The sequence below is a fragment of the Triturus cristatus genome, chromosome 4_1 (assembly GCF_964204655.1).
Source record: "Triturus cristatus chromosome 4_1, aTriCri1.1, whole genome shotgun sequence".
Taxonomy (NCBI): Eukaryota; Metazoa; Chordata; class Amphibia; order Caudata; family Salamandridae; genus Triturus; species Triturus cristatus.
In genome coordinates this window covers 813,193,697-813,220,390 of record NC_140585.1, presented here as the reverse complement: position 1 = coordinate 813,220,390, position 26,694 = coordinate 813,193,697, and the positions used below count along the sequence as shown (strand labels likewise).

The 26,694-nt window shown below is 46.4% G+C and overlaps 1 protein-coding gene across 1 annotated transcript in view; it reads right to left on the bottom strand.

The window, feature by feature from the left end:
- Positions 1 to 26,694, bottom strand: part of CAND1 (cullin associated and neddylation dissociated 1) — a 346,610-nt gene that overhangs the window by 151,529 nt on the left and 168,387 nt on the right. Inside the window, exons 9-10 of the mRNA XM_085653462.1 lie at positions 24,319 to 24,460; positions 4,433 to 5,926 (exon numbers count right to left, since the gene is read on the bottom strand). Coding sequence (XP_085509588.1) covers positions 4,433 to 5,926; positions 24,319 to 24,460 — 1,636 coding nt within the window. The remainder of the gene's footprint in view (positions 1 to 4,432; positions 5,927 to 24,318; positions 24,461 to 26,694) is intronic.

Sequence of the window (26,694 nt, the reverse complement as noted above, 5' to 3'; positions counted from 1 at the left end):
GGGTCATGGGAGTTCATTCAGTAAAGCGGAAATGTTTCCTATTATTTCCCTCTGGGTTTTTTGGCCATTTTCGTCTAATTGTAATATGACATAAAATGGTAACGAGAGTAAAAACGCTTAATCTGAAATATTATTGGGTGCGTAGGATCACACGGTTGCAAATTTTTATTAATGTCCATGGTGCTATGTGGGTCAGCTTCCCTCTTCCATGAGAAATCTGCTTGTTTGAAGGTCCAGTTAATGGCGTGGAGTGAAACAACAAGCTTCCAGAAGGCAATAAATTGCATGTTTAATGAATTACTTTTTTTTCCCCTCTTTCTGCGTGTGGTTTGGTTGAGGTGGGGGCGGGAGAGGGTAATGTTTATAAATGTATATAGCAACCCGCGGTGGGAGATTCACCCCTTGGAGCCGGAGAAGACTGGTTAACTATATCCAGATATGTTCCCATACCTGGCGTTTCACGCAGTTTGGTGCTTACTTTCCCTCCATGTTAAAGAACAGTAGATGTTTCAGCACCCAGGCTAATGTGCTGAATAGCTAACTACATATAAGGTCCCAAAGGCGAGACCGATAGCATTGCAAATGCTTGTTTTTGTTGCCGCCCTTTCCCCTTTTCGTCCGGCCCATCCAGACATGATCGTCTGCTTTGCAGCTGTCGCGAAGCAATTTCTTATCTTTAGGTGGCCATCTGTTTTCACTCAGCCGCGTGTTTATTTTTGCATCGCGCTTTCACTTAAAGTGAAAGCGCGACGCAAATATAAACAAGCGGCTGCTTTTGTATCGAGAACACTTCTCTGTTTTAAGGTTTCCAATAGGTTGATGGGTTTTCGTTGTTTCAATCCTTTACATTGCTTTAGTGTTTTCATCCACAAATTTATTTTAGTTTTGAGTATTTCCCTGTGTTTTGTTTTTCGTTTTTTTCCCCATGTATTTGCGAGTGTTCTCTTTTAAACAGTTCCTTTATTTTGTAGTGATGTAGTATTTTTTCGTTTTGTGTCTTCTGCTGTAGTTTTTCCAGTAGTTTTGAGGGAGTTTGCATAGGACATTCCTTTGAGAGCGATTCAGCGGTTGTTTTTTCTTTTCACAAGGGATCCTATAACTAACTTTATCTCGCTCATGCTGGAGAGCTGAGGGTACCACATATTTGCCAGCTGTGGCAAGACTTCCTCGGCAGGCTCAATGTGTAGAAGTAGACATGTCACAGCTTTCTCCGCTCACCATGACACCGGCCCCCTCTGTCCACGCCCGAGGCACGCCCCCTGAGCTGGCCTTGCGGCGTCATTCCACCCCTCTGACCATAGCCTGACTCCTGAAGCTTGGTTCTCTGCTTTGTCATTCCACCCATCTGATCATAGCCTGACTCCTGAAGCTTGGTTCTCTGCTTGCACATTCTCCTCCCTCGAAAGTTCTTCTCTCGTGTCCTCTTGCCTCGTTCATCTTCTTCTCCCCTTTCGGTGCCATCTTTCTCTTCTCACTCAATCATACCTTGCTCTCATCCTGCCTCCGCCACTACTTGTAACTCTCCACACTTCGCTTCCTCTACATTGCTATCTCCCTCCATCCTCTGGTTTATCCTCTTTCACCCATCCAACTTTCTCGGTCTCCTCTTGTCGTGTATCCCCCTTTTTGTGCATCTTGTCTTGTTTTCCCTCTCTTCTCCAGATCCTCCTTCTCACTCTCTCTCGCTCTCTCTCTCTCTCTCTCTCTCTCCCTCCCTCCACGCTTATAAACATGTCTCCCCCTCAAGGTCTTCTCTTTACTCGCGGCCTCCTCCTTCTCTAAAGCCTAATTTCTTCTCTTTGTTTCTCGTTTCTCCCTTTATTCTTCTCCTGCTTATTCCTTTCTCATTCCCAGGATCCCCTTTTTCTCACTCATTCCCCCTTTACCCCTCTCTCTTCCGTGGTTCTCAATATGTCCCTCGCTGGCCCCTTCTCCATTAATCCTATTTTTCTTTCTCTTCCTCTACTTCCTGCCTCCCCTTTCTCTTCTCCCTAGACCTCCTCTCCTCAATTTCTCTCCTGTTGCCTCTTCCCCTGCTTCCTCTCCTACGGATTGCCCTCTTCCTTCTGCCGCGACTCATTCTCTCGCTTCTCTTCCTATTTCTTCTCTCTCCCCTTTCTCTCTCTCCTCAATGTCTCCGGTTTCTCTCCCTCTCGCCTTCTCCCAGGTCCTTTTTCCCTTACCCACTCCTGGTTTCGCAGAAATAAAACAATGCTCTGTGTGGAGAAAAGGTCCAGGTTTCTGCTCTGTCAGCAGACCTTTGCACCGAGCCGCAGGGTTGTTCGTGGCCACCCACACTACGGGTGCAGTGGGTGTGAGTGCACGTGTTATTGTGTTAGTGTGGCTGCCGGACACTTGTTTATTTCCTGTCTACTATTCGATTTTTTCCCCTGCCTTTTGCCCAAGAGTGCTTAAATTTAATTATTTCTTGTTACTTTCTGAAAATAAACGTGTGTTTGTGCATGCGTGTGCGTATTCCCAATCATTACAATGTACACAGTTCGCACACCTTTGCATTCCTTTATGCTCGACTGTCTCAGTTTTCTTCTTGCTTGTCATTAAATCTTTGATGCTTCAGGATCAGTGAAATGCAAAAATAGGTTTACAGGGCTTTAAGTGGGATGATAAAACTGGGGGGGGTCTCTCAAAGGGGCGTGGCTAATGTAATTAAGGGCATGACTTAAAAACGCGTAAGCTAAAAATGTGCGCTTAGGATACTGTGCCACGCGATTTGTCTCGCATTTACGCGAGTTTAAGCTATTGGCATTCTAAATGCCTTTTATTTATGTCCCGTATAAAGTGCGGGGAGCCCCTGGCAGGGAAGCATTGGCACTGCCGAGCTGGGCGCAGCACCCAAGGCGCTCTCCAGTGAGTCACCACAGGGCTCTGCCCCCCCCACCACACTTTTTTGTTTTTTACTTCAATTATCGTGGCGCCGTCTTCACGGACAGCGCACTATGCAATGCAATAGGTGTTGCTTTTGGTATTGTAAATAACAATGCCTTTAAATTTTTTTAAAGACATTGCCATTTACTATGTCAATAGCTCTAAATAATATCATTGCGAGACCTATTGTATTGTAAATGCTTGTTCTTTAGGGCGAGGGGGCGGACGTGGTGTCAGGTCATATGGAGGAAACTCAAGCTGCTTGTGATGAGCCTTGCTTCCTTGCTGTGAGGACTACGGGAGTCGGGAGGTACTTGGCCTCATATGTACACGACATTATCAGGGGCTGCCTTGAACTTTTGTCTTTTATTTATTTTTTTAGAACAGTGATGGTGTAACTACCCTATTCTACACTTGTTACTTAAAGATGTTCTTGGAAGATTTCAGCATGCTCAAACACAGGCAGATACTGCACGAGCCCTCCTTTTTGGAGAGTCTCTACAAGAAGTCAGTACAGAGTATCTGAGATAGGTAATGTGAAAAGTGAGGTTGGGGAGACGTGCAACGGCATTGGTGTGATGTGGGTGGCAGGGATGGAGAAGAAGGGTAAGGGGCAGGGGCACTCAGTGGGCTGGTGGCTCTGTCACTAGCGCTCATTGGAATGGGAGGGGCGGGTGGTTCAAAGGAAGACTTTTTGAAGGCAAGACTCCTTTTTTGCAGGAATCCTGAAAAATGTGTGAAAGAGGCCTTGTAAGGATCTTCCCTGTTGAAGGGAGAATGTACATGTTCATTTGCTTGGAGTCTGGGATGTCTGGGAGCTGAAGCATAGGTTGTTCTTCTCTCGACTCAGAACTGTGGGTCGAGAGATTTTTCAGTGCTGAAACAGGCTTTTTGGTGCCTCAGGCCAAAAAAGTGGCATGGTTCGGGACCCAGGGCTGAAGGCTTACTCATCGTTGAAAGGTGGCTCACCAGTGTAATACAGCACACAGTCTAGGTGTAATTCCCTTGAACAGCAAGCGAGCCAGCTCTTTATTTCTGCTGTCAAACACTTGAACACTCATATTTACAAAATACGCTTGAAAATGTTAATAACCATGCATATCTTTTCACATTCATATCTGTGACTGTTTCAAACCCTCTATTTTGAAAACTGAAGACAAGAGGAAATAGCAAGTGAGAGCTTGTTTCAAATCCAAAATTTAGACTCATTGAAGAACTATGGTTCACATAGCAATAAACCGATTACAACCATTAAACACACAATACAAATCCCCTACTAAATAACATTAGTATCTGACGGAGGGTTACATCATTTACTTCAGTATTGCCTTTCATGCCCAATGGTAGATCACTATTTACAATTAAATGTTCCATTTTGCAGCAACCAGACAATGATTTGCAAATCAAACAAATAATTTGTGCTACTAGCAAATGAGCAGCAACAACCTTAAGACACAAACTTATTACAGAACATAATTTACAAACCCAATAACATACCACAATAGAATGAAATTTAATTAGCAGAAAAAAGTGGTTTATTACTCACCCGAAGCCAAGTATCCTTTAAGTCGTGGCAGCAGAGTCTCTGGATCGATTAACGTAAGCTTACCCAAGCACTCGGCGACAACATTTCTTGTCCCCTCTTCCGCACATTCGCAGTGTGTAAGCAGTAAAGTCCAAATACTTTCAACATATGGCTTGAGACCAGATACTGATGCAGAGCCAATTATTTCTTTCAGAGAGTGGAGTAAAAGATACTGCCTCTTCGGTTGACCAGTGATTTCTTGTAAGACGAAGGGCAGATACTCTGGCAGATTGCCAACACTGATGCTACCTAGTGCATAGGATGCTGCAGACTTAACTTCTTCACTTGACGACGAAAAGGCATCTAATATTACAGCCTTGAGCTCAATTTGCCCACTAAGGTCAATATGATGTCCAACCTCTCCTAGTGAAAGTAAAGCCAAAAGACGAATAGAATCAGTGGACCTAGAGTTCTTTACATCTTGAATGAACTGGCCAACAACAGCTGGTCCTTCTTTTGGGCATGCTCGGGTAAGTGCTGCTACACATTTGGCAATGGAATAATAGGACTGCTTGTGGGTAAGGGATGTGGTCTGTGCATATACTGGGCCTGTCAACATTCGTAATAAATCCATATATCCCAAATTAGCAGTTCCAGTTACAACTAGGGCTTGAAAAAATTCTAACATAGCACTAAGGGCACCTCCTTGAAGCAGAGGTGATCTTACTAGCCCAATAAGCTCAGTCAGGATGGAACCACTAATCTTGGAAAGAGAAGATGGATATACAGTTGCCAACGTTGTGAGAAAGCTGATGGCCATCTGGGACACATGCATATCACTTTCACTGATAAGAGGTGGAAGCTCATCCAGGACTGCATCTATCATCGAAGCAGTTAGGCAATCACTGTAGTTTTGAATTAATATATCCAGAGCTGAGAGTGTACTGAGCTTTAAAGCACGCTGGTTCTTACGTAGAAATGATGCAAGAATAGGAACTGCTTCCCCAAGTATTGGTCTCAGATCGATCTTCAAAGGAGATCCAGCAATTAATGTCAGTGCTTTCACAGTGGTTAACCGTGTTATCTCATTCTTGAGTCTTTCTAAGAAGATCTGCAGTGTGCTAGGCAAGTCACTTCCCAAATTGTCTCCAAGACTGCAAATAATTTGACCCATGCAGGAGATGGCCCGCTCTTTCACTTCCTGATCAATGTCTGCAGCTTTCAGGCGCTTGATAGTGCAAGTAAAGAGATCTTTGATGTACGGAGTAGAGTCAAAAAGAGATGCTTGGTCTAAAGGACGAATGACTTTCACAACTTGCTGTGTAACCAAGAGGGCTTCAGAGGTGATCTTGTAAAATGGATCTCCAACACACGCCACAACAGGGGGCACCAACGCTTGAACATGAGGGTGGAAAACATGTGGTGAATGGTTACACAGGATCACGTACAGACAAGACAAGGCGTCTATCTTCAAATTGGATGAGCTGGACTTGTCATTTAAAGAGAAGATGATACCTGAAAACAAAATGAAGTGGTAAAATGGAGTATGACAAATGCAGCCAAAATTCGATTTTACATTTAAAATTAAAAAAAACCTCCTAAATGCAGTCCGTAGATAGTACATTATTGCTTAGGAAGGAAAGGAAAATGTTACTCACCCTGTACCAATCGGTTTAAATTGTGCAGTGCTGTAGATTCCCATACTTTGTGCACTCCTGCCACCTAGTGTTGGGGACAGGTGTTGCAAGTTGTTTTTGCTTGAAATGGTCTTCGGGCTCGAAATATCTCCGGATTCCTCCCATATCCAACAATGGACCAGACTAAAGACTACATCGGATTACTTTCCCCACCGGTCAAGTAGAATTAGTGGAGTATAGTGAAGTAAGACAGAAAATATTCAGTGAGTATTGTGACTCACCAAAGTAAATACCTGAATCATCACTTTTTATTCAGGGAGATGGGAGGGCACATTTGAATCTGCATCACTATATGGTAAACATAAAATGGCTAAGCATCAAGTAAGATTTTCTATTTGTAGCATGTGTTGCTGTAGATACACATGATGTATATATACTGCAAAGCAGTGCCTCCTATATGCCATAACTAGTGAGATAATGGCGCAGATGTGTGAAAGAAGGTTCTCAGCACCCTTTGGCCAACCAAAGCCTCTTGACAAACATGAATATATCCACCCAATAATGCTTAGTCAACATTTGGGGTGTTGACCACGGAGTAGCTTTACAGATGTCTGCTTAAAGAAGTTTTATTAAAAAGGCAACAGTAGCTCCCTCCTTCCGAGTGGAATGTGCACCAGACTGTGTAAGCAGCACACACTTAGGTTTAGCAGGGCATGCTACATAAATTTAACAGTCCATCTAGCAATATTAGCTTTGAAAATGGGGTTTACTAAATGAGGTCAGAAGGTAAGAAAATGGGCAACTCAATAGTCTAGCTAACTTGCAAAGCAGAAACAACTTTTGGTAGAAATTTGGTGTTAGTCTGTAAAGATCACTCTACCTTTATGTACCTAGACAAAGGGTTCAGCCATGTTAATGATTGCAACTTAACAACTCTCAGCAGTGAGGTAATTGCCACTAGGAAGGCCACCTTCTGAAACAAAAAATATTTTTCAATAGAGTGCAAGGGCTCAAATGGAGGCCCCAATTGGGCTTTGCGGACAACTGGGCCTCATCAACACTAAATCTTCCCATTGACGCTCCACTCATGACTATTGGCTCGCTGAACACTATTGGAGTGGACGCATATACAATCTTGTATGAGGCCCAATTGCTACACATGAAGCTATCATACCCAACAGGTTAATTAATTTCCTTTCAGCAATTACAAGTGTTGTCTAAAAAAGAGGCAGCAGCCTTTGAAATTGCATCATCCTCTCTTGCTTTGTACAGGGTTTTACTGTCACTGTTTATCAGCTCCTTGGAGAGGTTTGACTTGCAGAGGATGAGGAGGAGATTTTACCACATTGATTTTGAACCCAAGCTTGTACAAGAGTGACTCAGCCACTTGAGTGTGTGCTACCCATTGCTGTAGGTGGCTACTCTTGATCTATGAATTCCCTATGCGTGCTCAGACGTGAATGGTGTTGAGGTGCGACTCCACTACAGGTAAGTACTTGGCAAACATCCTTGGGGGAGTTTGTGACTCAGAATTGGAGAAACTTAAACTAGTTGTGCTGTCCTGTTACCACACAGCTCAGACAGCGTTTATGTGTCGAATGAGGATGTGGGAGCAACTGTCCTTTTGGTCGAGGATGACTTTGAAGTCCCTTATGCAGACCAGCGGAATAAAGTCCTGTAGGGTGGTCCTCCGAAAGTGCACCCACGAAATAAAGTGGTTTAACAGCTTGAGGTCTAGAATAGGTGTTCCATACTTTTAGAGACTGAAGTACAGGGACTACACCTCTTCATCGGAGTTTGAAGTGAGAATATAGACTGATGTCATGAAGGAGATGGTGTTGGGGTCTATAGTCATGTTGGAGACTGGAGAATAAAAGGATGAAATTGTGCAGGACGGCTAGTTCCGAGTCCTACTGATTCTACAAGGTGATCCCTCTTGTTTTGCCTGAGGTTGGCTACAGTGCATTAGGGTCAACCTGAGGATGTGGGCGAGCAAGAATCTTCACTGTGGAAGGTATATATTTTGTTGCCCAACATCAGTCAACTCCAGGACTTATATGGCACAGGAGAATTCACTCGACTCAGATCTTGACATCACTGTCCTTTTCGAACTCAATTTTTGGATAGGTTTCGGAGTCCGTTTCAGAGCAGATTTTGACTCTGATGGGGGTTGATAAAGACTCAAGACAGGACTGGTGTTAACTAGTGCTAATGCTTGAAGCCCTAGGTCAAAGGGTTTCCCGGAGCCAAGGAGTTCTCTCGAAGTCAGGGGATGAGCCCGAAGATCAGTGCCTTGTGTGGCTAGTCTTAGGGCTCGATGGCCAACTCCCTCAGTAGTGGCACAAGACTTCTTCCAAGGATGAACCCCAGATAGTTGATCTTCAAGCAAGTGTGGAAGAACTGTGGCTCTCTGCGTAGTTTTTACCCTGGGAACTGCAATCTCCTACAGGGGAGTTTCCTTCTCCTCAACATCTGAAATGTCAAAGGACAGGACCTCGGGCTGCACTCTCTGAGAAGGAGCAATACAGGACGGGCTTCCAACCTTGCATTTGGCTGCGTTAATGTCCTCAGGGCCTGGTGTGTTGGATGGCTCTCAAGGTCTTATTTTATGATAAGCCCAACAGTGTTCTTCGTTATATTCGATCTACTATTTGTTCTTGAAAGCCTAGCAGGCTGAGAATATGGACTCGTTGTGCTATGGGGACTGGCAGACTTCACAAACCGGATGGTGATCTTACCACGGATATTTGTTATACCAATTCGAGAAAAATTGGAAAGGTGTACTCTTCATACCACACTCCAAAGCATTCACTCCCAAATACAACATAAGTCCAGGAGTGAAAAACGATTGTGGCGAGGTTGGGAGTCCACGTGCAGTAAATCTTCTGGTATTTGATCATGATCCTCGACAACTCAAAAAGAAAGGAACGGAGTTTTGTCAGCTGCCTTGGAGCTCAAATTGAAAAAGCCTGAACTGGATTTGGTGAGAAAAAAACATCCAAAGGTGGAGTCTGTCCCAGTGTACTGTAAGACAGGGGAAGAGTACAAGAAGCAACATTTACTGTTTTTTCCAATTAGCTAAAATGTTAATTTGGAAGTACATCTGATGAAATACACCACCTAAAATAGTGTAAACTACATTTAAAAAAACAGGGAAATGGTGCGCCAATATAAGTCAATGGACAGGGTAAATTTGACCCAGCCTCACTTAGAACCCTGGAAGACTGCACTATCCCATCATGCATAGTAAGGTATCAGGCAGTTCATCTTGGGGGCACTGGCAAGATAATTATGTACAGTAACCTATATAATATCAACCACCCCAAAAACAAGGGAGGTAGTGGAACTTTTATAAATTCGGAGTGAGCACTCATGGTAAAAAAGTAAAATGCTACTTACCACAGTATGCATCTGTTCTTGGCATGTAGCGCTGTAGAGTTGAATGCTGTGCATAGCTCGACATCTGGTGTTGGGTACGGATGTTTGCACTTTGTTTTTCTTCGAAGAAGTCTTTCCAGTCACGAGGTTGGAGACTCCTCCTTTCGGTGATAGTGCGCATGGGCATCGACTCCATTATTAGATTGTTTTGCCGCAGAGGGTGCTGATGGAGTTAGTAAAAGTAGTAAATAGAAATGTCCATGTATATTGTATCCAAGTAAGAAAGTACTGCCGGGGAGGCGGGCGGGCGCATGCGACTCTACAGCTCTACATGCCAAGAACAGTTGCATACTGGGGTAGGTAGCATTTTCCGTTCGAGGCATGTGAGCTGTAGATCGCAAGCTGTGCATAGACTATGTAGCAGTTATCTCCCAAAGCGATGGCTAACCTGTAGCTGTTGCAGTCGTTTGAAATAGCTCCCAGCAACTACCCCCACCGGTTCGGACCCCCACTTTGGGAAGGAGAATAGGCAGGAAAACCGAGTTAGGAGGAGAGGTGTGCCCACCTTTGCCAACCGCACCCCTCAGGTGAGGGAGGCGAGGTTATGTTATGTTAAATCAACTTGATATAGCGCGCAAATCACCCTAGGGCATCTCGGCGCTACTTGCCGATCAAAGACTGAACTCCATGCGGGTGTTATTAAAATAGATGGGCTTTAAGTTGTTTCCTGAATTTACAGTAACTTGGGCATGAACGTCCATGAAGAACAAGTTACTTACCTTCGGTAACGATGTATCTGTAAGAAACATTAGTTAGTTAGATTCCTCACCTTAGAATATCCCCAGGCGTCAAACTGGATCCGGAAAGATTTTTCTTCAGCAATACCCCTTACGCGTCGCTAGGCGTCGTCTGCGGCTCTGCGTCCGGCGTCGTGCACTGGAATGACGTCGGAGTACTTAGACCCCGCCCTCGTGCGCTGACGTCAGTTCTTGTACATAGCTTTCCGCGCCAGGAACGCAGAGCCATGCAAGAGACCGACACTGGTGCCAAAAAAATCTAAGGCCCTGAAAAGGATAACCTTAACCCTAGATGTCGGTTCACAGAACGGGGAGGATGGGTGGGTCGGTGAGGAAACTAACTAATGTTTCATACAGATACATCATTACCGAAGGTAAGTAACTTGTTCATCTGAAAGAAACACGTTAGTTTGATTCCTCACCTTAGAATAGATACCCCAGCATTACCAACCCCCGTGGTGGGTCTGCGAACCAAGATCACACCAGAAAGTCCTGGAGAACAGGACGGCCAAAGAAGCCGTCTCTCCGGACTTGGCTGTCCAGGCAATAATGCTTGGCAAACATGTGCAGCGAGGCCCACGATGTCCTGCAAGGGGACTTCCCGACCCAGGGCAATCGTCTCCGCCGTGGCCCGAGTGGAATGGGCCCTCAGCCCAACAGGATGTTCCTTTTTAGCTAAGGAGTAACAAGCTTTGATGCACAAAACGACCGACCGAGAGATGGTCCGCTTGTGCACCGCCCGCTGCTTCTTAGCGCCCACGTAGCCAACGAAGAGTTGGTCGTCCTCCCGGAACTGTATTGTGCGGTCCAGATAGGAGAGCGCACGTTTTGGGTCCAGGCGGTGGAGCCTCTCTTCCTCTTTCGAGGGATGCGGAGGCGGAAAGAAGATGGGCAGCGTAACTGACTGCCCGATGTGAAAGGCAGTCACAACCTTAGGAAGGAAGGAAGGAAGGGCGAGTGCAGAGCACAACCTTGCCTGGATGGATAGAAAGGAAAGGAGGCTTGGAAGAGAGAGCCTGGAGCTCACTCACTCTTCTAGCAGAGGTGACGGCTACCAGGAAAGCAGTCTTAAGCGTCAGACTAAGAGGACAATTATGAAGTGGCTCAAAGGGAGCGCACATCAGATATGTCAAATCAAGATTCAAAACCCACTGAGGCATTACGAAAGGGACAGGAGGAAACATGTGAGTAATGCCCTTGAGGAATCGAGAAACAAAAGGGGATTTGAAAAGAGAAGGCTGATCAGGAAGCCGGAGGAAGGCAGAGATAGCAGAAAGATAACCTTTAAGAGTGCCCAGAGCAGAGCCCTGCTGGGCCAAAGAAAGACTGAAGAGAAGAACCTCAGAAAGACGGGCGGAAAGGGGATCCACAGCCTTTGCTGTGCACCATGCCACAAATTTGTTCCACCTGCAGGCGTATACCGTTTTAGTGGAAGGACGCCTGGCTGCCAGAATCACAACGCAGACTTCAGGAGGCAAGTCAAATGGCATCAACTTTCGCGCTCAGTCTCCACACATGGAGGTGGAGACTGGACAGGTTCGGGTGGAGGACCGTCCCCTGCTGCTGCGACAGAAGGTCCTCCTGAAGAGGCAGTCGTATCGGGGGATCGATTGACAGACTGAGTAGCTCGGGATACCAGTACCTTCGTGCCCAATCCAGAGCCACCAAGATGACTTGGGCCCAGTCGCGTCTGATCCTCTTCAGCACTCTGGGCAGAAGTGGTATAGGCGGAGAGGCGTACAACAGACCGCAACTCCACTCGCGACGAAAAGCGTCCCCGAGCGAGTGCCACCTTGGAAACTCCAATGCGCAGAACTGCTGACATTGCGCGTTCTCTTCGGTGGCGAATAGATCTAACCAAGGCTCTCCCCACTGCCGAAAGAGGCCTTGCGCCACGTCAGAGTTTAGACGCCATTCGTGATCCAGCATGCACCGGCGGCTGAGTTTGTCTGCTCTGGTGTTCAGAGAGCCCGCCAGATATTGAACCACCAGGGTGATGCCCTGATGTTCCAGCCATGTCCAGAGGCGCAGAGCCTCCTGACAAAGGGTCCACGACCCCACCCCGCCCTGTTTGTTGCAATACCACATGGCGGTGGTGTTGTTCGTGAACACCTGCACCACACTTCCCCGGACAACGGGAAGGAATGCCTTCAGTGCTAGTCTGATCGCTCTCAGCTCCAAAAAGGTTGATATGGAGCTGAGACTCCGCCGGAGACCATAGTCCTCTGATCTCCGCCTCCCCCATGTGGTCCCCCCCATCCCAGGAGAGACGCATCCGTCACCACTATGTGTTCCGGGTGGGGTAGGGAGAGGGATCTGCCGCTGACCCAATCGCGGTTCGTGAGCCACCACTGCAACTGCTGTGCGGTGCCCTCCGAGATCAAGACATGGTCCGACAGGTTGCTTCGATGCTGGGCCCACTGAAACTTCAGGTCCCACTGCAGAGCCCGCATTCGCCACCTGGAGGAGGCCATCAGACCAAGAAGCCGCAGCACCAACCTGACCGAAACACGGGATAGAGGCTGAAAGATGGGAATCAGAGCCTGAATATCCCGGACCCGCTGCTCCGGAGGATAAGCCCGGAACTGCGCCGAGTCCAGAACCGCCCCGATGAAAAGGAGCTTCTGGGAGGGACTCAGACGCGACTTTGGCACGTTGGAGAACCCCAGCGAATGCAGGAGGTCGGCCGTAGTCTGAAGGTGGGAGAAGGCTTGCTGGGGCGAGCCCGCCTTCAACAGCCAGTCGTCGAGATAGGGGAAGACTGGAACCCCTAATCTGCACAGATGAGCTGCGACCACCGCCCATCACTTTCGTGAACACCCGAGGGGCACTGGTGAGGCCGAAGGGGAGCACAGTAAACTGAAAATGCTCCTGACCCACCGTGAACCGCAGGGAACGCCGGTGGGCCGGCAGGACGGGGATGTGAAAATAAGCGTCCTGCAAGTCCAACGCTACCATCCAGTCTCCAGGGTCTAGGGCAGCCAGAATCTGAGCTAAGGTGAGCATCTTGAACATCTCCTTCCGGAGAAAGGCGTTGACGCTCCTGAGGTCCAAGATAGGGCGTAGGCCCCCTTTGTCCTTCTTGGGAACCAGAAAGTAGTGGGAATAACAATCACGGCCTACTTCTGGACCAGGAACGCGCTCGACGGCCCCTTTGGCCAAGAGGACCGCAACTTCCTCCCGTAGAAGATTCAAGTGGTCCCCCGACATGCGGTGGCATGGCTGGAGGGGTCGTCTCGAAGGGGAAGTAGTAGCCCCTTCGGACGATTTGCAGCACCCACCTGTCCGAAGTGATGGAACGCCAGTGGAGCAGGTGATGGCGAACTCTGCCGCCCACTGGCGTGGAATGGGCCTGAAAGCACAGACTAGGAAGGCTTTGAGGCGGATGCTGCTGGGGTGGATGTGGATGGACCGGCACTTTGACCCCCTGTACCGCCTCGGCGGAATCCACGTCCGCGTGGAGGATGGGTCTGCAGCCTGTGCCTAGGCGGACGTAAGGGGGCGCCCCTTCCTTGGCCACGAAAGGGGCGAAAAGCGGATGTTTGCGGGCGCGGGCCGAGAGACCCAAGGACTTGGCCGTAGCCCTGGAGTCCTTAAGGCGCTCCAGCGCACTGTCCGCTTTGTCGCCAAAGAGGCGATCGCCATCAAAGGGCATGTCCATGAGGGTGCTCTGGACATCCCCGGAAAAAGACGTGGACCGCAACCAGGCGTGACGATGAAGCGCCACAGTGGACGACATTGCCCTGCCAAGTGAGTCTGTCGTGTCCAAACCACATCGAATGGCATACCGCTCTGTGTCCCGCCCGTCGGCAAGAGCCTGGGCGAGCAGTGTCCGGGCCTCCTCCAGGCACAGGGGCAGCATGTCCTCCACCGTATCCCACAGAGAGTGGGAGTAACGGTCCAAGAGACAAGCGGTGTTAATCGACCGCAGCCCTAAACTAAGGGAGGAGAACAGCTTTTTGCCAAACTGCTCCAGTCTCTTGGATTCCCGAACCGGGGGAGCAGACGGGAAGGAGGTCTGGGAAGTAGAGGCCTGGATAACCAGGCTCTCCGGGGTGGGGTGTTGGGACACAAAACTGGGGTCGTCTGGTGCAGGGCGGTGGCGTCGGGCCACGTTCCGATCCACAGGAGGTAATGTGGAATGCTTGAACCAGGTGCCCTTGAGAACGTCCATCAGTGCTTCGCTAAACGGCAGCAGAGGCTCCGAGGAGCTTGCTGACGGTTGGAGCACTTCAGTGAGGAGGTTAGTCCTCACGGTCACAGTAGGCAGCTCCAGCCCGAGGGCTTCGGCCGCCTTACGCAACGCCACTGAAAAGGTAGCACCTTCCTCCTAAGCCACGGTCGGAGGAGAGATGAAGCCAGTGTCAGGGGAGGTGTCAAGGCCACTGGCATCCCCCAGCTCACCTGCCCAGTCCTGTGATAACTGGCCCAGGCGGGCCAGAGGGTCATCAGACCCCTCCCAGTCGCCACCGTCATCCGATTCCTGATAAACAGGAGGAATGATCGGAGCCGGACGGAAGATGAAATGGTCACCCATTGGCGTCGGATGCAGCCCGGGGCTAAACTGGGGGAACGGCGTCATCCGGAGACGGCGCCGGGGGCGGAACCGGTGTCGACGCCGGCGGAGGAGGCGTTGTGAGGTCGACCGGCATCGACTGAGATCCAGGACTGAATCCCAGTCGGTACCAAAGTCGACGACGGGGCCGGAGCCGCCGGCTCGCTAGGGCTCCCAGTCGAGCCTGCGGGGCCCGTAGGGCGCACCGGCAGGCGTCGACGGCGGAGCCAGGCCCCTCATGGTCGAGAGGAAAGCACTGATCTCCGCCGGAGTCGCGTCAGTCCCAGGGACCGGCGGGTATGGGGACGCGCAAGGGGTATTGCTGCCGAAAAATCTTTCCGGATTCAGCCTGACGCCTGGGGATAGTCTGAGTTGAGGAATATAACTAACTTGTTTCTTTCAGATGAGGTGAAGCACAACCCTCAGTCCCCGCCATCTTGAAGATGGGGGAGCCAGCCACCCAGGAGTGAGGCTTATGCCCCACTCCCACTGGAGGGTGGCGTAATAGGGGGTGTACCCACCCCAAGGAAGGGACCGATTGGTCCCTACCTTTAACGCCGCTAAATTTAGTATTTAGGGGCAACCCAGAACCGTGCCTCCTCAGATAAGAATAAAGAAGGACCGAAGAGCCTGTTCCGACCTCGACTTGCTACAGCGAAATCCCGGTATGTCCTGCAGCCAGCAGAACCCGGAGGACCTGCCCTGCCTTCCCCAACCAGGCTGTGAGCACAGGATTTACTCGCCAACAGACTCTGGTATCGGCCAAATCCGCGAGTCTGCACCACTCTGCACCCAATGCCCACGGCCCAAATTACACCGGCCCAACACCACAAGAAGGTCTCCCTGGCGATCCTGACCTGGAATCTGGTGATCTCTGACCTACTTCAAGTCTTCAACTGATGCCTGCAGCCCCTTTCTGGAGGATCCACGCGTCCAGAGCCAGTAAGAAAAACCTGACGCCAAAAGACACCCCGTCACCAGACATCCCACGGCCTTGGGTGGCCCAACCAACGGTGACCTGGCATCCCAAGACATCCTAACTTAACTCTCCAACCGCTTGTCGCCTCCAGAAGATAGTCGTCCCCAAGCCTGCAGTGTTTGTTGCAACCAGTGAATCCCCATTGAAAACAACGGGGCACCAGATGCCAAAACAGCACCCGACCGCCCCTGTGCCGCTGTGGGTGCACCTTGTATGCTAAATCGGATGCCTCTTTGTCCTGGGTTTAAGTCCAGGAGCTTTGCTCCCACAACCTTGTGGTCTGCTCCTGAGCAGGCACCAACTGGAGGCCTCGTACCTCCATTGGATATCAATGGGCCTCAGCACTCTGCACCCAGCCGCTGAGGGTGCTTTGAGAGTGCATCCTTGACCCTGGGGGGAGCCCTTGTCCTAACCCCAGAAAACCAACTCTCAAACCTAAGTGCTTACAACTAAATAGATAACATTGTTTTCTCCCATAGGACTGCATTGACTGCTTTCTTGTGAAAATTGTTTAAAGTGTGGAGCTGGTTTGTAAGAAACCTTTAGAAACTGCATATGTACAAAAATTGATTTACTTACCTTTTATCTAGGAAATGTCCCAGTGTGATATCTAGGCATATCACATGGAGTAGAAAAAGTAACTTAAAAAGTAATCTGAAAAGTAACGTGCAAAGTAATCTCAATAGTGACTGAAAAGTAATTCCAACTGTTTTATGAACAAGTGACTTACCTGTACCAATTGCATTTAACTGCATTCAAACTATATTTAACTCCATTATTCTTGCAAAGTACTATTACACCTACCTGAACCAGGCCTGGCTTGGTTCTAGAAAATAAAATACAACTAAATAATATTTTTTTACAAACATATTGGTCTGAGTTCAGTATTTGAGTGTGGGACGTCATTTCTTGCCTGAGTGTGTACAATAAATGCTTAACACTACCCTCTGATAAAGTCTTACTGCTCGTCCACACTACCACAAACAGAGAGTAAGGTATAATCTACTTTTACCTCTGCCTACCTTTGGGGGTTCCACTGGACTCTGTGCACACTATACCTTACTTTTGTATAGTATATACAGAGCCAGCTTTCTACACGCGGTCGACGGAAGTCTTCTTGCAGGAATTCCTCGGTCCACAAAAATACTTAGGGGGAGACCGCTCTGCAACAAACCTGCGCGCCGCACTTTGGGACAGACCGTGACTCCTGCTGGGCATCCTGCACTTTTCCCTCGTTCCTTGGAGGACGCCATAATTGCACAGAGCAGATCCCGCAATGAGGGAAACGCGCCAGGCGATGACCGGGTCAAGACGGAGACCGAAGGAGGCCAGGCAATCCCCCTGAAAAGTACTGTAAGGGTAGATTGCCGCTAATATTGTTTTTTAATACCTGGGTGGGGAGGTTCAAGATGGGTATCTCCGCCATGGGCATCACAAGAATGGGAGGACAACAAACCTTAATGAATTTCCTGACAGGAGCGATGGGGGCAATCGAGGAACAAATCAACTCAGAGGAGGTGACCTTGACACAAGGGAGGATGGGTACGATGGCTACAGAAAATAGCACAGTTAATTTACCCAATATCTCTCCCAATGGTTCACGGGAGGGAACAGCAGTACAGGTTCATCAAAATGGGTGTGTTCAAGAGTCTCTGGGGCATATTTGTGTTAGTGATTTGGAATGTGACTCACAGCCCCCACCCAAACGAGCTAGAAACCCAGAGGTCCAGGAGGAGGCCCAAAATCTAACCCCTGAATGAGCAAGAATGTACTAACAAAGAAAAGGAAGACTACTAGTAAACAGGCCAAAGCTGATGAAGGAAAGAGGGCTGTTTCTTCGGCAGTTTCTTCAAATAATATGTTGCAGGTCAGTCGGCTGAACTTAGGAAAATTCTGAAGAAAATAGAAGACCTGCATCATTTTGTTGCTGATGCGCTAACTAGATTAACTGACAGAGTGGGGGTTATTGAGGGTATTTTAAACACTAATAATAAAACTGCGTATAGCAATAATAATCAAAAATCTAACCTCAAGTTTGACACTACAGTAGCCTTAAAACTACATGAAGATAACCCATCCCTTTATACTGACCCACAAGAAGGTATGTCCTTAACCCTTAAGGGTAATAGGCGCGCCCCCCCCCCCCCCCCCCCGGTACTGCTCTAGTCCCGTCATCCTTCACTAGGGCACCGTCAAGGTACGAGGCTGATAATTATATAAGGAAAAATGTACGGAAGGATGATAAGGCTGGAGGATACACAGCTCGACCTTCGCAATTAAAGGCAGCCATCAGTAATAATACTCTTGAGTTACCCCCTGAGGCAACTCCTTATAAAATAATTTTGGCCAACGTCCCAAGTTAATCTCTACAAGGGACTGAAACATGGGAGGCGTTAAGCAACAAATCTTTATTCTGGCTAAGCGGAAAAACTGGTTTGACTGAAGCCTTGTTTGAAAGATACAAAAATCGCCAGACGAGTTTCATGGGTGGGGCAAGATCAAAAATCCCTACAGGGTGATTGTGTTGTACTAACATTTAGTGACCCATACTTAGTACAGGCTATTTTATCTACGGCAGGGAACTCCACTATAATATACTGGCATTAATGTTCTACCTTTAGGGTTGTTCTATCAAGCAAGTGTCGTCAACCAATATACAACCCAGGCCAGAGGACCAGCGGTAAATGCCTTATGTCACTATAATATTCCTATTCGCAATCGTTTTGATATACTCCCTTCACTTGAGGACATCGATTGACCGACTGTTGTAAATGAACTCTGTACACAAAAAGGGAGGTGGGCCAGGTTAGCCCCAACTAATCCAAGAAGCTTTTCAAGAGGATCCCATATTGATCAATACACCATAGCGGGGGCTCTTGCCCCTATAAGGTCCATGGAGATATTATCAGACTCTATGGGGCAGGATTTTAGTATTAAAGAAGCAAATAGACATATTCTTGATGATATAACAACTGGGGATCTACGTAAACCTTTGGCTGCATGTAAAATACTCTTTTGGAATGTGGCAGGGCTGTCCTCAAAAATAGATGATCCCTAATGGTTAATTTTTGTTGAAAGGTTTACCATATTATGCCTCCAAGAGACATGGATGGTGGAAGAACGACATTAATGGGTTTCAAACTTTTCATACCCCAGCAGTTGTCACAGATCATGGGAGAAATAAGGGTGGCCTTTGAATATATGTGTCAGACTGTGTTGGTGTAAATAAGTTAAACCTTCAAATGGCGACAGCGCACTATCAGATTCTTTTGATACATGTAGATAAAAAGTTCTGTGTAGCTCTGCTAAATTTTTATAATAATATTCCCAAAGAGCAGATAGCGAGTGTATTGATGAATTTGCAGAAGGATCTTAGTAAATTGCAGGGTGAATTGTCTCATGGTGTATTCTGTGGGGTGGGGATTTTAATCATGTCCTGTGCCAACACTTCGGGCAGGGTATTTGTGGTTTAAGCTATGATAGAGAAGACGAACAGGTACACTTTATAAATTCTGCGACAGGGGACCTGTTGAATTCCATTGTCTTTCAGTTTGATTTGGGTTATGCTAATGATCTGTGTATACCATCAGTACCCTTTAAACCCACTTTTAATGGTAGAGGTTGCAATTCTATAATAGATTTTATTTTAGTCTCAAATAGATATTCTACCAAGGTTCATAATTTTGTAACCCATTCTAATGCTATGGGTGACCATTATCCCTTAAGTCTTGATTTTGACCTGGTGAGCCCCGTCATAGGTAAGAGGGATTTGGCAGCTCAATATGATTTTAACATTAATCTTACTAGAACTAATGGTTATTCGTTGAGCTGGAACAAAGTATATCCATCTACATTCACCGAGCAACTAGCATCAACTAGTATTATCATGCAAAGAGGACTTTGCTGTGTGTCTTAGTGAGGATGCTAGGAATTACGCAGTTCTAAATGCATTCGGCCATATTATGGGGGAGACTAAGAATCTACTAACTGTGGAATTAAAGCTGAGAGATCGTAAGATACAGGGCTGGTTCGACCAGGCATGCACCAAGGCTCATTCGAATTTGAAGAAAGTCTTCCATAAGAGGGACAGAATGCGTGCTGAAATAAAACAGGCTAGAACTACGTAGAGGTGTGCTTTAAAAGCACGTAAGGAAAAACTAAGGGGGGACGCTTGGCAGGCCTTACATGAGGCATGTCTACGGAGAGACAATAATGGCTTTTGGAAAGCAGTTAACGCTCCCTTTTTAGGTGCAAATGACACTCCATCTATAGAAATTACGATAAGTGAGGATAGATGGGTACAACATTATTCTTCCCTATATAATGATGACAAACTGGTCCGGATAGAAGGAGATCCAGTTTCTGCTTCATATGTCACAAACACTAACGCATGCGCTCAAATGTTTCTTCTAAATATAAGTTGTTCTCTAGAGGAGGTATTATGTGCTATTAATGCTAGTGCAAAAACAACAGTTGATGGACAGAATGCAGAACAATGTCATACATTCACCCCAGTACAGAGAACTGGGCCTAAATCCATCGTTTTTTTGCTCACCATGCCATTCCAGTTTGAACCCAGTCATATACAAATCAGTCTTGACCCTGTGCCTCATGATAACAGTCCAGCCCAAACTGCCAAGCCAGGTCCTCCCTGGACTGTAAACAAGCATCCTAGGACCAGTTTCGGGGTTTCACCCCTCTTCAGCCAGGATAGCTTGATTCCAGTGGCATGGAGAGTAAGACGGGTTGTTTATGGATTATCAGCTGATGTTATCGTGCGCTGGCATTCAAACATATTTGGTTCAAGTGATGGGAAGTTATGATCGAATGCTACTGACACGCTTTCGCCTGGGGATTTTCCATAGACTTATAAGCTTCCCAGTTTTAAATGATTGGTCTAGGAATTTGGATCCCTGCCCATGTGATGACTTATCAAGCCTATCTACGCTGCATGTTCTTTTATTTTGTACATTTTACTCTAAACCTAGAAAAAGGTTTTTACTGCCTATTTTAAAATCTTTGGGTTAAGAAACTGTTGCGCTGCTCTACTGATGTTACAAACTCTTGATAATTAATTGATTATAAAGCCTGTTGCTCTTTTTTTTTTAAAAGTGTCATTAAGTTTAGGAAATCTATGTGTAACTGGAACTTTGACTTTTAATTATGCAGATTTTATGTATTTATTTAAGGATGTATGCAATTGAGTAATACAAGTTTATTGTAAACTGTGCTTTATATTTGTGCTTTTATGATTTATATTTAAATCGAATAAAGCTACTTTAGATTTGATTGATTTGATACTTAGTGGGAGCCTGGTAGCAGGGTAGACGGCGCATGAAGTACTCTCCGGTCTGGCCAAAGTCCAGTCACCCGTTGTCAAGCTCACAGACCAATCCTTTGTGGGTTGATAACTTCTGAGGGTCCCAGCAACTCGCCAACAGCACTCCTGGGCTTAGCAAACTCTGGTTCAACTCTGTGCAATGGGCTTTGGTCCTCAGGGTTGCCCAGCAGCGGTGGAAGCAGCTTGAAGACTGTGGGCTACCAACCTGCCCAGTCAGGCTTCTTCAGCTGTTGTGTCTCCGTACTGCATACAAGAGGCCAGAAAGCTGGCCCTTTGCGTTCTCTTGGCTTGACTGAGTTCTGGAGACAGCTTCTCCCCGGGATGAACATGGCAGGCATAGTCCCTCTTTGCTAGCCACAAGGTGCAACAAGTGCAGTTCTTATTGGTGCAGCCTTCCTTTGCTGTTCTATCTGTGCAGGAAGCAGGGCAGTCCTTCTTCCAGGTTGATTGAGCTCTAAAGTCTGGGTGCCAGGGGTGCCCTCTTTATGCTCGGAGAGCACCCTCTGGGCATGACGCAGTTGGGAGCCAATGGGCTACCAGGCTGCCCCCACCCGGCCACCACTTTGTGGTGTGTGGCATCAGCTGTCCCAGGAGGCATCATTCTGCCCACTTCCAAAATGGCAAGCCCCCCCCCCCCCCCTGGTGTTCAGACCTCCCTAGTCCACTCCTGTGGTGTGGCTACCTCAGGGCTATAAACAGCCCTTGGGAAACCAGTTAGGTAACTGGTTTACCCTCTCTGTCTCCCATGCCAGCCTGTCTACCCCAGCAATGGGGCAGCCCCAGTGCTATACAGCTGCCATTCAATGGCGACTTCAACTTTGATGCATGCCTTTTGGGGCTAACACTCAAGTGGCTTCTTGCAGCAGAGAGGTAACAACTCAATGGCCTGCAATCCCTCACTATTCTTCCTGAGAGTCGTTCGCACATCTCTCCAGGAGAGCAGAAAGCAGTCTCGTGGAGCAGACTCCATGTGTGTCTGGGAAGGCACAGGAGTTTGGAGGGCAACAAAGTGGCAGCTTTGCTAAAGCTGCACACTGCAACAAGGTACATTAGTCTTTACTTGAGATACAAGTCAGGCTTAATGTAACAAGTTGTTTGATACCTTGGAGTGCCCACTTTGGTCACACTGTTCAGTAGTTAGCACAATTGAAGGGTCAGTGTGTAACCCTGTACTCGCAAATTTGGCGACCAAGTCTTTCCACAGTAAAACTTTAGTTTTGTTTATTTTACTACCAGGACACATAAAGTAAATGTCCTGCCTGTGTGTATGTTGCACCCTGCACTTAAGGCTGAGTAGGTGTGCTAGGGGAAACGGCTGCTTTGCCATGGCTTTCAATTGAAAGGTTGGGCTAGCAGTGCAGGGCTGCTTAACCAGTCTGCAGTGGTGGACTGCGGGACTTGTTTTCCTGGGGGAACCTCCAGGGTGACACAACCTGTGCTGCAAGCCATGGGATACCCCTCTAACGTACATGCCCTAGGTACCAGGGTACCATTTATTAGGGACAAACCGACATGCTAGCCATTTCTAATTGGGGGACAGCCAACTCAACATACACTCTAGGGTCAGGGCACTGAGGTTTGGTTAACAGGCCTCAGTGTGGCCTCAAAGTCTAAAAACCAGCAGCATCAGTTGAACACCTTGGGGGTGACCATACTAAAGGAGGCATTTCCATATAATGGGGTAAAATAGAAAACACAATGAGGTCAGTCCTCTGCCAGCTTTTTAAACTCAATCTTAATAAGGCAATACTACACCCAATGAATGATACAGAACATACCACTGCAGATAAAACTCAACTCAGTTATTTGGCAAATTTATTTAGGAGAGATTGGGAATACGTCTATTAAATTAATGCTGATGTGTTGCTCATGGCACAGGAAAAAGTGTAAACACGTGTTTACAATTTCTGATGTCACTGATGGGTGACATTGCTTTAACCTCTTCCATGCTCATGACGTCTCCCGGCCGTCATGAGTCACGATGGGCGTGTGCGGACGACGGCCGGGAGACGTCATGACCACGCCCGCGATTGGAATGTCAGCACTACGAGAGCGCTGCGGCGGAATTTGCGCCGCAGCGAAGAGGTTAAGTAAAACAATAGTGCTACCAAGAGCACTGTATGTATTGCAACACATGCCCATGTACATAAGGGAACCCGGTTTCCTCAAGATCAATGAGATATTGAAATTGTTATACTAGGGAAGAGGCTTGGCAAAAATAGCGTTGATATTACGCTCCCATGGGAAAAAAGGGGTTATGATAATACCTAACTTTAGCACGTATTACCAAGAAACAACTACAATACATGGTTTCATGGATGGAAGATTTGGAACCATATCTAATATGTAAAATACTGAACTAGGTTGCATAACCTACACGGTCGATGGCTATCCCTTGTTGTCTCAAAGGTTGCTCACATGACTGCCAATGCATTCACAAACCATTATTAAAGTATGGAATGATGCGGTTAACAATTACAGATAAGAGGTGCATGCAGCAATTGGTAACGTGGCGTATGGTCAACTGTTCACATCATCTGAGATTTATGAAAGAGCAGGATGCTAGAATGAAATCTCAATCTATGGGAGACCTCTATGAGTGTTTGTATGGCAATAGTTGGGAAATGCCAATTACTTAAAAGGACACTCCAGCCAACCCTACAATAATGTCGAAAAAGTGGAGTTGGGGCTCATGGTAATGAATTTATGTATTGCACTAAAGTGAATTATACATCTGGTTCCAACAATGGAAGCAAGAAAGGATCAGCAGAAAGTAGGGTATGGAAAAAGTTACAATGCAGCCCTGGATAGCAGGGGGGTATTCTAGAAGAGTTAACAGGCAGCAATGTTTAAGAAGAGGAGGATCAAGACTAAACTGATGTCAATGTTATGAATCTGACATAATAGATCTATGCTGAAATACAAAAAACTGATATAGCAGAGGTTATATATCACCCAGAATGTGAAATCGGGGAGAGGTGGGAGGAGGACTAACATCTGTTTGAAAATTAATAAACATTTTTTTAAAAAGAGAAATTCAAATGTACATATCTTTGTGGATTAGAATGTACTGTGCTTGTTTATCAAGTTTAAACATCTGTTATAATTTTTATATATTTATTATGCATTTTAAAAATTGTTAACACTCAAAACGTCACTCAAAACTAAAGCAAGACACTAAATGTAGCCTATACATACTAAAAGGTAATGAATGTCATACCTGGTATTAGCACTGGAATGTGTTGCGTTAACGCCCCCGGTAAAACGTTAACAAGTTCTGTAAGCATGTTAAAACAACACTGACGAGTCTTCACGCTCTTTTCTTTCATTTGCTTATGCAGCGCTTTAACAATGTTTGGAACCTATAATAATTTGACAAAGTTAGCCTCGATTTCAAAAAATGATTTTCCTAATGTAACGGTGTTGAGGTTTAGAATTAGATATACCCCAATGTTATAGTAATATTAAAATATTTTAACATTCCATGTTAACTGTATGGCTAAAATCCCTTCTACAGAGTGAAATACACTAACTAAAATTCAACACATTACAGTAACCTTACAAAGAAAAATGACAAAAGGAAAATAAAATTATACAGAATACACAATTTTAATAAATAAATAAATAACTATTGCGGGACGAGCCCTTCTGGTATCATAATCATACTGCAAGTCCCCACCCTCTAGACGCAGTCTTTCTGCTCCACTGGATGCAGATTGGGCAGTATACCTCCAATATGCCCACCTAGGGGGCAGAAAGTACAACCAGAGTCCAAGAAAAATATGTATTTTTTTAAAATTATGTATGGAGTGTGGGGCTTGCCTGGAATCGGACCGCACCCCTCTTTCCTCGGGCCCACACAGTCTTTCTGCCTCTTAGGAGAAGCAGATTGAGTTTACTGTCAACCTGCCTGCCACAGGGGGGCACACGGCCCACAAGACATTAGGAAAAAATTAACTGAAGGGAGTGGGGTGGAAATTGCCAGCCTAGGCCCCCATCTTCCTACTCAGAGTCAGAAAGCCCACTTGACACTAGGAATGGTGTCAAAACTATAAATGCAGAGAGGAGGCTGGCATTCATGAACATACCCTTAATCATTTGCCCTTCCCTCCTAGGAGGCAAAATGAGGAACAGGGGGCAGAACACAAGTTCGTCTCTAATCGGGAGCTTACACAATGAGCGGACTATTCTCTTCAGCATCAGATGTGGGGAACCACACAGTAAACTCGTGGGTCAACTAATAAAGAAATTAAACTACCGCATTGCCAAGGCATCAGTAATCCAGAAAGAAGGAAGACCTTAATTGCAGGCTCTTCTGCGGCTATTACTGGAACATCCTCATCGCCCCAGTGCAAAGACTTGTGGAACGCACATGAGCACCTTTGACTCCTTCCTCACGATCTCATCTACCCCCATGAAGGAAGATAACTAACCCAAGATCTTCTGCTATATAAAGAAATCCTGTTTCATTCATATTAAGAAGAGCACAGTTCCTTCATGGTCCCCAGGTCACTTCTGTCCTGATGAGACCCTCAAGCTGCAAGTAGGGTTGAAACGTCAACACCACCAAAGGATAGTTGAACAGCAAAAGCACCAGAAAACCACTTGGCTGTCCTTTTGTCTATCAAGAAATAAATATTACGACATTCTTGTCTATACTAATAACCCTGATTAAGTCACTGAATTATTACTTATTTCTTTAGGCTTGGTTATAGTTATTTCACTTGGGGTTCTTTCCTTCTTTCTAGCACTACTTGTCTAAAACCACCACTCTCAGACTCTAATGCGTCGGGAAAAAAATATGTTTAGAGTAATAATATAAATCTTGCTCAACAATTTCTTTTTGCTTTAAACTTAATGAATAACTCCATTCGGATGAATGGAGTTGAAAGTAAGGCAATGATGGGCTACTTGATATAATTTGTGTTTAAATTAATTTTTGGGCAGATATTTTGTTTCATCATCATCTTTTTCACACAGAATAAAACAGTGGTAACACAAAATTGTTTCTGAAATGAGTTCCATGTAAGCACTTGTTTTTTTATATAACTCCTGGCAGTATGGGCTGGACTTTTCCTATTGGAGCTGGACCAAGATGAATATGCATTTGTCTGGAATAGCTTAACAACTGAATAACAATGGACTAGAATGCACGAGAACAATCGCCAGTGTCTGACATTAATAAAAAATAAATTCTTCCATCACTTTGTTTTTTATTTCTTCTACAATTCCCAACAAGTGTTGCACATATTAAGCGTGGATATTATTTTAAGGCTAAGAAGGCTTAACCACGAGCTGTCCTAAAGGTAAAAAAAAGGGCTCAACATCAGATGGGAAAACAATTTCAACCAAATAATTAAGCACTCATTTTATTGCCAAATTTCATTGGACCCTTCAGTGGCCTACACCAAGATCAATGAAGTGGTCATATGGGAGTATAGTAACCCCAAGGGTAAGTAGCCCATTGGCTACTACCCTACACTCCCTTAACACCCCTATATTCAGTACTTAGGGGAGCCCCTGGCAGCAGAGAAACTTATCCTGCCGACCTAAAAGAAGACGGCAGACGTGAAGAGTTGCAAAGAGCAAGAACGGC